Source organism: Oncorhynchus mykiss, chromosome 13 (assembly GCF_057628025.1).
Source record: "Oncorhynchus mykiss isolate SJ-2025 chromosome 13, ASM5762802v1, whole genome shotgun sequence".
NCBI classification, from domain to species: domain Eukaryota; kingdom Metazoa; phylum Chordata; class Actinopteri; order Salmoniformes; family Salmonidae; genus Oncorhynchus; species Oncorhynchus mykiss.
The window spans coordinates 74,182,666-74,195,169 of record NC_143034.1 but is presented as its reverse complement, the minus strand read 5'-3'; the positions used below and the strand labels follow the sequence as shown (position 1 = coordinate 74,195,169).

Below are 12,504 nucleotides of genomic sequence, written 5' to 3'. Positions count from 1 at the left end.
GACTGTATTAACCACTACAAGGTTACAGACTGTATTAACCACTACAAGGTTACAGACTGTATTAACCACCACAAGGTTACAGACTGTATTAACCACTACAAGGTTACAGACTGTATTAACCACCACAAGGTTACAGACTGTATTAAGGTTACAGACTGTATTAAGGTTACAGACTGTATTAACCACTACAAGGTTACAGACTGTATTAACCACCACAAGGTTACAGACTGTATTAAGGTTACAGACTGTATTAAGGTTACAGACTGTATTAACCACTACAAGGTTACAGACTGTATTAAGGTTACAGACTGTATTAAGGTTACAGACTGTATTAAGGTTACAGACTGTATTAACCACCACAAGGTTACAGACTGTATTAAGGTTACAGACTGTATTAAGGTTACAGACTGTATTAACCACTACAAGGTTACAGACTGTATTAAGGTTGCAGACTGTATTAATGTTACAGACTGTATTAACCACTACAAGGTTACAGACTGTATTAAGATTACAGACTGTATTAACCACTACAAGGTTACAGACTGTATTAAGGTTACAGACTGTATTAACCACTACAAGGTTACAGACTGTATTAACCACTACGAGGTTACAGGCTGTATTAAGGTTACAGACTGTATTAACCACTACAAGGTTACAGACTGTATTAAGGTTACAGACTGTATTAACCACTACAAGGTTACAGACTGTATTAACCACTACAAGGTTACAGACTGTATTAAGGTAACAGACTGTATTAAGGTTACAGACTGTATTAACCACTACAAGGTTACAGACTGTATTAAGGTTGCAGACTGTATTAATGTTACAGACTGTATTAACCACTACAAGGTTACAGACTGTATTAAGGTTACAGACTGTATTAACCACTACAAGGTTACAGACTGTATTAACCACTACAAGGTTACAGACTGTATTACGGTAACAGACTGTATTAAGGTTACAGACTGTATTAACCACTACAAGGTTACAGACTGTATTAACCACTACAAGGTTACAGACTGTATTAACCACTACAAGGTTACAGACTGTATTAAGGTTACAGACTGTATTAATGTTACAGACTGTATTAACCACTACAAGGTTACAGACTGTATTAACCACTACAAGGTTACAGACTGTATTAACCACTACAAGGTTACAGACTGTATTAAGGTTACAGACTGTATTAAGGTTACAGACTGTATTAACCACTACAAGGTTACAGACTGTATTAACCACTACAAGGTTACAGACTGTATTAACCACTACAAGGTTACAGACTGTATTAACCACTACAAGGTTACAGACTGTATTAACCACTACAAGGTTACAGACTGTATTAACCACCACAAGGTTACAGACTGTATTAAGGTTACAGACTGTATTAAGGTTACAGACTGTATTAACCACTACAAGGTTACAGACTGTATTAACCACCACAAGGTTACAGACTGTATTAAGGTTACAGACTGTATTAACTACTACAAGGTTACAGACTGTATTAAGGTTACAGACTGTATTAAGGTTACAGACTGTATTAACCACTACAAGGTTACAGACTGTATTAACCACTACAAGGTTACAGACTGTATTAACCACTACAAGGTTACAGACTGTATTAACCACTACAAGGTTACAGACTGTATTAAGGTTACAGACTGTATTAAGGTTACAGACTGTATTAACCACTACAAGGTTACAGACTGTATTAACCACCACAAGGTTACAGACTGTATTAACCACTACAAGGTTACAGACTGTATTAACCACTACAAGGTTACAGACTGTATTAACCACCACAAGGTTACAGACTGTATTAAGGTTACAGACTGTATTAAGGTTACAGGCTGCAATAAGGTTAAAGGTCATTTCTTATTCTCTTTTCCAGGATCAACTATCAGCGGATATGTATAATTTTGTGGCCAAAGAAATAGACTATGCAAACTACTTTCAGACGGTTAGTACGTTTTCTGTATCATTGTATTTGCCCTTCAGATGACATTGACTCCCTTTACAGTCAAATAGCTGAGCGGCTGTTTAAACCTCACCTTTTTACCCCTCTGTCCCTCTGTGTCTCTCTGTCCTTCTGTCACCCTCTGTCCTTCTGTGTCTCTCTGTCCCTCTGTGTCTCTGTCCTTCTGTATCTCTCTGTCCTTCTGTGTCTCTCTGTCCCCCTCTGTATCCTTACGTGTCTCTCTGTCCCTGTGTCTCTGTCCCCCTCTCTGTCCTTCTGTGTCTCTCTGTCCCCCTCTGTATCCTTACGTGTCTCTCTGTCCCTGTCCCCCTCTCCTTCCCTGTGTCTCTGTCCCCCTCTCTGTCCCTGTGTCTCTGTCCCCCTCTCTGTCCCTGTGTCTCTGTCCCCCTCTCTGTCTCTGTGTGTCTCCCTGTAGCTCATAGAGATCCAGGCAGAATATCACAGGAAGTCTCTAGAGATCCTCCAGAGTGTCCTGCCCACCATTAAGGCTCACCAGGGTGAGTAATGTGTGTGTGTGTGTGTGTGTGTGTGTGTGTGTGTGTGTGTGTGTGTGTGTGTGTGTGTGTGTGTGTGTGTGTGTGTGTGTGTGTGTGTGTGTGTTGTCGTGGAAATTTCCTCTATTTACCAAATCATGGGAGCAAACCACACACACAAGTCAGAGTTAGTTATCAAAGTCCATCTTTAATTATATGAGCTCTATCACAACCCTGTGACTCTCAGATTGATTCAGTGTCTCCCAGTGAATCCTCTGAGAGCCCCCTTACAATGCAACTGAGTTCCTTTAATAGCAAAGACACACATAGTCAGACAGCATAGACATAACTCCCTAACAGTGTGTGTGTGTGTGTGTGTGTGTGTGTGTGTGTGTGTGTGTGTGTGTGTGTGTGTGTCTGTGTGAGAGAGAGAGAGAGAGCTCGTCCATGCCTGCACAGGTACACATGCCTGTCTGCTCCTCGTGTGTCTACCTGTTGTATAATGTGTTGTTCTGCCACAGAGGCGTGGGTGGAGAAGCCTTCGTATGGCAAGGCCCTGGAGGAACACCTGACCATCAGCAGCAGAGAGATCGCCTTCCCCATCGAGGCCTGTGTCACAATGCTGCTGGAGTGTGGCATGCAGGAGGAGGTATAGGAAAAGATTAAGCCTGCTTTACACTAGCTTTCCCAGACCCAGATGTAGCCTACTTAACACTATTAAGTTTCCCAGACCCAGATGAAGCCTACTTAACAATAAGTTTCCCAGACCCAGATGAAGCCTACTTAATACTACGTTTCCCAGACCCAGATGAAGCCTACTTAACACTACTAAGTTTCCCAGACCCAGATGAAGCCTAATTAACACTACTAAGTTTCCCAGACCCAGATGAAGCCTACTTAATACTAAGTTTCCCAGACCCAGATGAAGCCTACTTAACACTACTAAGTTTCCCAGACCCAGATGAAGCCTAATTAACACTACTAAGTTTCCCAGACCCAGATGAAGCCTACTTAACACTACTAAGTTTCCCAGACCCAGATGAAGCCTAATTAACACTACTAAGTTTCCCAGACCCAGATGAAGCCTACTTAATACTAAGTTTCCCAGACCCAGATGAAGCCTACTTAACACTACTAAGTTTCCCAGACCCAGATGAAGCCTACTTAATACTAAGTTTCCCAGACCCAGATGAAGCCTACTTAACACTACTAAGTTTCCCAGACACAGATGAAGCCTAATTAACACTACTAAGTTTCCCATACCCAGATGAAGCCTACTTAACACTAAGTTTCCCAGACCCAGCTGATGCCTACTTAACACTACTAAGTTTCCCAGACCCAGCTGATGCCTAATTAACACTACTAAGTTTCCCAGACCCAGCTGATGCCTACTTAACACTACTAAGTTTCCCAGACCCAGCTGATGCCTACTTAACACTACTAAGTTTCCCAGACCCAGCTGATGCCTACTTAACACTACTAAGTTTCCCAGACCCAGATTAAGCCTAATTAACACTACTAAGTTTCCCAGACCCAGATGATGCCTACTTAACACTACTAAGTTTCCCAGACCCAGATGAAGCCTACTTAATACTAAGTTTCCCAGACCCAGATGAAGCCTACTTAACACTACTAAGTTTCCCAGACACAGATGAAGCCTAATTAACACTACTAAGTTTCCCATACCCAGATGAAGCCTACTTAACACTACTAAGTTTCCCAGACCCAGATGAAGCCTACTTAACACTACTAAGTTTCCCAGACACAGATGAAGCCTAATTAACACTACTAAGTTTCCCAGACACAGATGAAGCCTAATTAACACTACTAAGTTTCCCATACCCAGATGAAGCCTACTTAACACTAAGTTTTCCAGACCCAGCTGATGCCTACTTAACACTACTAAGTTTCCCAGACCCAGCTGATGCCTACTTAACACTACTAAGTTTCCCAGACCCAGATGATGCCTACTTAACACTACTAAGTTTCCCATACCCAGATGAAGCCTACTTAACACTAAGTTTTCCAGACCCAGCTGATGCCTACTTAACACTACTAAGTTTCCCAGACCCAGCTGATGCCTACTTAACACTACTAAGTTTCCCAGACCCAGATGATGCCTACTTAACACTACTAAGTTTCCCAGACCCAGATGAAGCCTAATTAACACTACTAAACATTCTGATTACAGAGTAGCGTTAATATAGGATTTAGCCGTTAGAGAGTGTTTATTGTAGACAAAGTTACAGTATGTACTCGATTTATATTTCACTATTTATCTCTATGATGACCCTGCTCTGATTCCCTGACTTCCTGACTCCCTGTCTTCCTGACTCCCTGTCTTCCTGACTCCCTGTCTTCCTGACTCCCTGTCTTCCTGACTCCCTGTCTTCTTGACTCCCTGTCTTCCTGACTCCCTGTCTTCTTGACTCCCTGTCTTCCTGACTCCCTGTTTTCCTGACTCCCTGTCTTCCTGACTCCCTGTCTTCTTGACTCCCTGTCTTCCTGACTCTCTGTCTTCCTGACTCCCTGTCTTCCTGACTCCCTGTCTTCCTGTGTGTGTAGGGTCTGTTCAGAGTTGCTCCTTGTCTTCCTGACTCCCTGTCTTCCTGACTCCCTGTCTTCCTGACTCCCTGACTCCCTGTCTTCCTGACTCCCTGTATGTGTAGGGTCTGTTCAGAGTGGCTCCCTGTCTTCCTGACTCCCTGCCTTTCTGACTCCCTGTGTGTGTAGGGTCTGTTCAGAGTTGCTCCCTGACTCCCTGTCTTCCTGACTTCCTGTGTGTGTAGGGTCTGTTCAGAGTGGCTCCCTCGACCTCCAAGCTGAAGAAGCTGAAGGCCTCCCTGGACTGTGGTGTTATGGACGTACAGGAGTTTTCAGCTGACCCCCACGCCATCGCAGGTTACCTTACACACCCACACACACATACACCCACACACACAGACACACACACCCACATATACAGACACACCCACCCACACATACAGACACACACACCCACACATACAGACACACACACCCACACACACAGACACACACACACACACACACACACACAGACACACACACCCACACATACACATACCCACACACACAGACACACACACCCACACATATAGACACCCACACCCACACATACACACACACACCCACACACACAGACACACACAGACACACACCCACACATACAGACACACACACCCACACATACAGACCCACACACCCACACATACAGACACACACACACCCACATATATGAAAACACTTAAATTCACTCCCATGCATTTAACCCCGGTATTTGTAAATAGTATTTGAAATAAGTATTTAAAAATACCCTCAAATATAATTTGATAGACTATTTTGTTTTTACAAATAACTATTAAAATACTCAAAATTCTAAAAAGTATTTTAAATACTACAGTGTACAGATAAATAAATGCATCAAGTAAAGTGTTGGTCCCATGTTTCATGAGCTGAAATAAAAAATCCCAGAAATGTTCTACACGCACAAAAAACGTATTTCTCTCAAATGTTGTGCTCAAATGTGTTTACATCCCTGTTAGTGAACATTTCTACTTTGCCAAGATAATCCATCCACCTGACAGGTGTGGTGTATCAATCAACAAGCTGATTAAACACCATGGTCATTACACAGGTGCACCTTGTGCTGGGAACAATAAAAGGCCACTCTAAAATGTGCAGTTTTGTAACACAACACAATGCCACAGATGTCTCAAATTTCGAGTGAGTGTGCAATTGGCATGCTAACTGCAGGAATGTCCACCAGAGAATTGAATGTTAGTTTCTCTATCATAAGCCGCCCTCCAACAGCGTTTGAGAGAATATGTCCAACCGGCTTCACAACCGCAGACCATTTGTACGCCGTTGTGTGGGCGAGCAGTTTGCTGATGTCAACGTTGTGAACAGTGGTCACCATGGTGGCGGTGGGGTTATGGTATGGGCAGACATTAGCTACGGACAACGAACACAATTGCATTTTACCCATAGCAATTTGAATGTACAGGGATACCGTGACAAGATCTTGAGGCCCATTGTCTTGCCATTCATCCAACCATGATAATGCACACCATGTTGCAAGGATCTGTACACAATTCAGAAAATGTCCCAGTTCTTCCTTGGCCTGAGTACTCACCAGACATGTCACCCATTGAGCATGTTTGTGATGCTCTGGATTGACGTGTACGACAGCGCGTTCCAGTTCCCGCCAATATCCAGCAACTTTGCACAGCCATTGAAGAGGAGTGGGACAACATTCCACAGGCCACAACCAACAGCCTGATCGACTCTATGTGAAGGAGATGTGTCGCAATGCATGAGGCAAATGGTCCCACCAGATACTGACTGGTTTTCTGATCCACTCCCCCAATTTTTTTTTAAAGGTAACTGTGACCAACAGATGCATGTCTGTATTCCCAGTCATGTGACATCCATAGATTAGAGCCTAATGAATGTATTTACATTGACCGGTTTCCTCATATTAACTGTAACTCAGTAAAATCTTTGAAATGATTGCAGGTTAGGTTTATATTTTTGTTCAGTATAGATACTTAAATACACAGGTATTTGAACCCAGGTCTGACACGCACACGCACACACCATCACAGATGAATTCACACCCCTGCACGCCTCTTTACCTCTCTCTCTCTCTCTCTCTCTCTGGCTCAGGCTCTGGTCTCCATAACAACGAGCCTTTAGCTAGCTCCGTTGTCTATATATAACCATTAGATATAACTCTGCTTTCAGGAGATTCTCGCCTCCAGAAATACATACATCAATGTTCAGGTCAACACAATCAAGGCTTCTTGTGTTTGTGGAAGACTGTAGTCTTTCACACCTTGTTGCCTATTTCCTTTACACCTTGTTGCCTATTTCCTTGTTGCCTATTTCCTAACATTCTCCTCCAGTAGTGAGCTGGTTTGTGTCCCAAATTACATCATATTCCCTATTTAGTGCACTACTGTTGACCAGGACCCATATGTTTCTGGTCAAAAGTAGTGCACAATATGGGGAATAGGGGCCCTGGTCAAAAGTAGTGCACTATATAGGGAATAGGGGCCCTGGTCTAAAGTAGTGCTCTATATAGTGAATAGGGGCCCTGGTCTAAAGTAGTGCTCTATATAGGGAATAGGGGTCGGTCATCATGAAGTGCTTTGAGAGGCTGGTCATGGCCCACATCAAGGTCAGCATGCCAGGCACACTGGTCATGGCCCACATCAAGGCCAGCATGTCAGGCACACTGGTCATGGCCCACATCAAGGCCAGCATGCCAGGCACACTGGTCATGGCCCACATCAAGGCCAGCATGCCAGGCACACTGGACCCAGTCCAGTTTGCATACCGCTCCAACAGAACCGAGGAAGATGCCATTTCCATCACTATTCACGTGGCCGTAACACATCTGGACAAGAGGAACACCTGTGTGAGAATACTGTTCCTTGACTACAGTTCAGCATTCCACACTATTGTTCCCTCCAAGCTCGACACCAAGCTCAGAGCGTCCTCAGTCCTCTGCTGTACTTCCTGTTCACCCACGGCCACGTGGCTTTGCAAGACACCAACTCCATCATCTAGTTTGCTGACGGCACAGCGGTTGTAGACCTGATAACCAACAGCGATGAGTCAGCCAATAGGGAGGAGCTAAGTGAACTGACATTATGGTGCCAGGACAACACCCCCCACATCAGCAAAACAAACGAGTTGATTGTTGAACTTCAGGAAGTAGAGGAGGGAACCAGCTCCGATCCACTTCGACAGGACTGCAGTGGAGAGGATCAGCAGTTTGAGTTCCTCTGCGTCCCCATCAGAGGACTTGACATGGACCAACACCACCAGGACCAACACCACCAGGACCAACACCACCAGGACCAACACCACCAGGACCAACACCACCAGGACCAACACCACCCCCCCCCCCCCCCCCCCTGTTGTCCAGAGGCTGCGACTGCGTCTTAACTTCCATAGGCGGCTGAAGAAATTTGGCGTGTCACCCCGGGTCCTCTCCAAATACTACTGCTGCACCATGGAGAGTGTTCTGACCGGCTGCATCACGGCCTGGTACGGGAACGGCTCCGCCCACAACTACAAGGCCCAGTACATCACTGGGACCGTGCTCCCACCTATCCAGGACATCTATTAGAAAGTGCTCTGATTCTCGGTACATTAGCACACACACTCACACACACACTCTCACACACACACAGACATTTACAGACATATATACACACACACACAGACATTTACAGACATACACACACACACAAACACAGACACACACACACACACACACACACACACACACACACACACACACACACACACACACACACACACACACACACACACACACACACACACACACACACTGGTCTATAATATTGGACTATACATTGTTCCTTCCTGTATTATACTGATGCTAAAATGTCTCTTCTCTTCTACTGAGACATTTACTTTAGTACTTTGGTATTCTTATCATGTATTATTTCTGTTGTTGCAACTATTGCTGTTGCATTGTCCAGTAAGGAGCCTGCAAGTCAGCATTTCATTGGACGGTGTACACCATGGGCATCCCGTACATACCACTAATACAACTTGAAAGGTGAAACTGGATTTGGCCCTGGAGTTTAGTTCAGCTGTGGGGCGAGAGGATCACATCCCTTAACATCTCCCAAGTCATCTGCTTGTGTTTTGCCCAAGACGCTCTCTATCCTAAAGGCTGCCTTGTAATGTTGCTGTCCACTTCCTTGAGTAATCTGAGGGTGGCAGCGTTGTGTGTATTCTCATTAGTATTCTGAACAGAGAAAACCACACCTCCATTAGGCCTAATGAGATGATCTCTCTCTCTCATCCCTCTTCCTCCCTTTCTCACTTAATCTCTCCTTCTCCATCCCGCTGTCCCCCCCTCTCTCTCTCTTATCATTTCTCTCTCCCTTCCTCCCTCCCTCCCCCTCTCTCTCCATCCCATTCTCTCTCTCTCTCTGCCTCTCTCTCTCTCTCCCTCCCTCCCTCTGTCTCCCCATCCTTCTCTTCCTCAGGGGCTCTGAAATCATACCTCCGTGAGCTTCCAGAGCCACTGATGACCAGTGAACTTTACGAGGACTGGATTCAGGCGTCAAAGTGAGTAGCGATTCCCTTCATAACCTCAGCATCTCTACTACAGATAACAGATCCCTTCATAACCTCAGCATCTCTACTACAGATAACAGATCCCCTCATAACCTCAGCATCTCTACTACAGATAACAGATTCCCTTCATAACCTCAGCATCTCTACTACAGATAACAGATCCCTTCATAACCTCAGCATCTCTACTACAGATAACAGACCCTACATAACCTCAGCATCTCTACTACAGATCCCCTCATAACCTCAGCATCTCTACTACAGATAACAGATCCCTACATAACCTCAGCATCTCTACTACAGATAACAGATCCCCTCATAACCTCAGCATCTCTACTACAGATAACAGACCCTACATAACCTCAGCATCTCTACTACAGATAACAGATCCCCTCATAACCTCAGCATCTCTACTACAGATAACAGATCCCCTCATAACCTCAGCCTCTCTACTACAGATAACAGATCCCTACATAACCTCAGCATCTCTACTACAGATAACAGATCCCCTCATAACCTCAGCATCTCTACTACAGATCCCCTCATAACCTCAGCATCTCTACTACAGATCCCCTCATAACCTCAGCATCTCTACTACAGATAACAGATCCCTACATAACCTCAGCATCTCTACTACAGATAACAGATCCCTTCATAACCTCAGCATCTCTACTACAGATAACATATCCCTTCATAACCTCAGCATCTCTACTACAGATAACAGATCCCTACATAACCTCAGCATCTCTACTACAGATAACAGATCCCCTCATAACCTCAGCATCTCTACTACAGATCCCCTCATAACCTCAGCATCTCTACTACAGATCCCCTCATAACCTCAGCATCTCTACTACAGATAACAGATCCCTACATAACCTCAGCATCTCTACTACAGATAACAGATCCCTTCATAACCTCAGCATCTCTACTACAGATAACAGATCCCTACATAACCTCAGCATCTCTACTACAGATAACAGATTCCCTTCATAACCTCAGCATCTCTACTACAGATAACAGACCCTACATAACCTCAGCATCTCTACTACAGATCCCCTCATAACCACAGCATCTCTACTACAGATTCCCTTCATAACCTCAGCATCTCTACTACAGATAACAGACCCTACATAACCTCAGCATCTCTACTACAGATCCCCTCATAACCACAGCATCTCTACTACAGATTCCCTACATAACCTCAGCATCTCTACTACAGATAACAGATCCCTACATAACCTCAGCATCTCTACTACAGATAACAGATTCCCTACATAACCTCAGCATCTCTACTACAGATAACAGATCCCTTCATAACCTCAGCATCTCTACTACAGATAACAGACCCTACATAACCTCAGCATCTCTACTACAGATAACAGATCCCTACATAACCTCAGCATCTCTACTACAGATAACAGATTCCCTACATAACCTCAGCATCTCTACTACAGATAACAGATCCCTTCATAACCTCAGCATCTCTACTACAGATAACAGATCCCTACATAACCTCAGCATCTCTACTACAGATCCCCTCATAACCACAGCATCTCTACTACAGATTCCCTACATAACCTCAGCATCTCTACTACAGATAACAGATCCCTTCATAACCTCAGCATCTCTACTACAGATCCCCTCATAACCTCAGCATCTCTACTACAGATAACAGATCCCTTTGAGTCATGTTGAAGAGCTGGAGATCACTTTCCTATGTCTATAGGGAGAGCTCCACACAGAAGGGAACAAACTGTACCATAGTGACAGAACAGACAGTGACCGTTATCACAGTAATAGACATTGTTAACACAGTGTTTGTCAACCTCTGGCCCGTGGTTCGGCACTGGTCCCTGGGTTCTGGATTACCGGTCCCTCAGATGGTTAGCTGACACCAATTAGTCTCTCAATGACCATACACTGTAGCCTGCTGGTCTCCCTGGTAGGAAACAACACTGAGAAAAACACTGCCTTGACTACAACACACCCTGAGCCCTGTTCACCGTTGTCTTCCTCATCCAGTATTCAGGATATGGACAAGAGACTACAAGCTCTGCTGGCGGCGTGCGAAAAACTACCAACTGACAACTTCAACAACTTCAGGTCAGTACCCATCTCTCCCTCCCTCTCTACAGTCTACGTAGACCTACTGCCAGCAGGACCCTCCAGTGAGGATCTGTTTTATATGCTTGGGTTGTTGCCAGGCTGAAGTTTCCTCTAGGTTCAGATCTAGGATCAGCTTCCCCTCCCCCACTCTGAACCTTAACCATTAGTGGGGGAATTGCAAAACTGACCCAAGGTCAGCGTCTAGGGTCAACTTCAACCTACTAATGTTGTTTAGATTGTGTTTTAGCTGGGTGTTAAAGTTCTGAGTCTGTGACACTATGTTTACACAGGCAGAGCAATCTTATATCACTAATTGGTCTTTTGACCAATCAGATCAGCTCTGAAAAAGATCTGATGTCAAAAAGACCTGATGTGATTGGTCAAAAGAACAATTAGTGGAGATCAGAATGGAGCTGCCTGTGTAGATGCAGCCTGTGACTTGGACCTCCTATCAGGGATAGAATCCCTGTGACTTGGACCTCCTATCAGGGATAGAATCCCTGTGACTTGGACCTCCTATCAGGGATAGAATCCCTGTGACTTGAACCTCCTATCAGGGCTAGAGTCTCTGTGACTTGGACCTCCTATCAGGGCTAGAGTCTCTGTGACTTGGACCTCCTATCAGGGATAGAGTCTCTGTGACTTGGACCTCCTATCAGGGATAGAGTCTCTGTGACTTGGACCTCCTATCAGGGCTAGAGTCTCTGTGACTTGGACCTCCTATCAGGGATAGAGTCTCTGTGACTTGGACCTCCTATCAGGGATAGAGTCTCTGTGACTAGAACCTCCTATCAGGGCTAGAGTCTC

At 44.7% G+C, this 12,504-nt stretch overlaps 1 protein-coding gene across 7 annotated transcripts in view; it reads left to right on the top strand.

Moving 5' to 3' along the window:
* LOC110511316 (rho GTPase-activating protein 44) overlaps positions 1-12,504 on the top strand; it is a 107,235-nt gene that overhangs the window by 73,752 nt on the left and 20,979 nt on the right. For all 7 annotated transcript variants that reach the window (XR_016486111.1, XR_016486110.1, XR_016486109.1 and 4 more), the window contains exons 8-13: positions 1,889-1,957; positions 2,391-2,472; positions 2,970-3,097; positions 5,238-5,349; positions 9,501-9,582; positions 11,614-11,694. Coding sequence is in view for 4 of the 7 variants with exons in the window: in XM_090197603.1 (XP_090053729.1) it covers positions 1,889-1,957; positions 2,391-2,472; positions 2,970-3,097; positions 5,238-5,349; positions 9,501-9,582; positions 11,614-11,694 (554 nt within the window). In the remaining 3 variants the exon portion in view is untranslated. The remainder of the gene's footprint in view (positions 1-1,888; positions 1,958-2,390; positions 2,473-2,969; positions 3,098-5,237; positions 5,350-9,500; positions 9,583-11,613; positions 11,695-12,504) is intronic.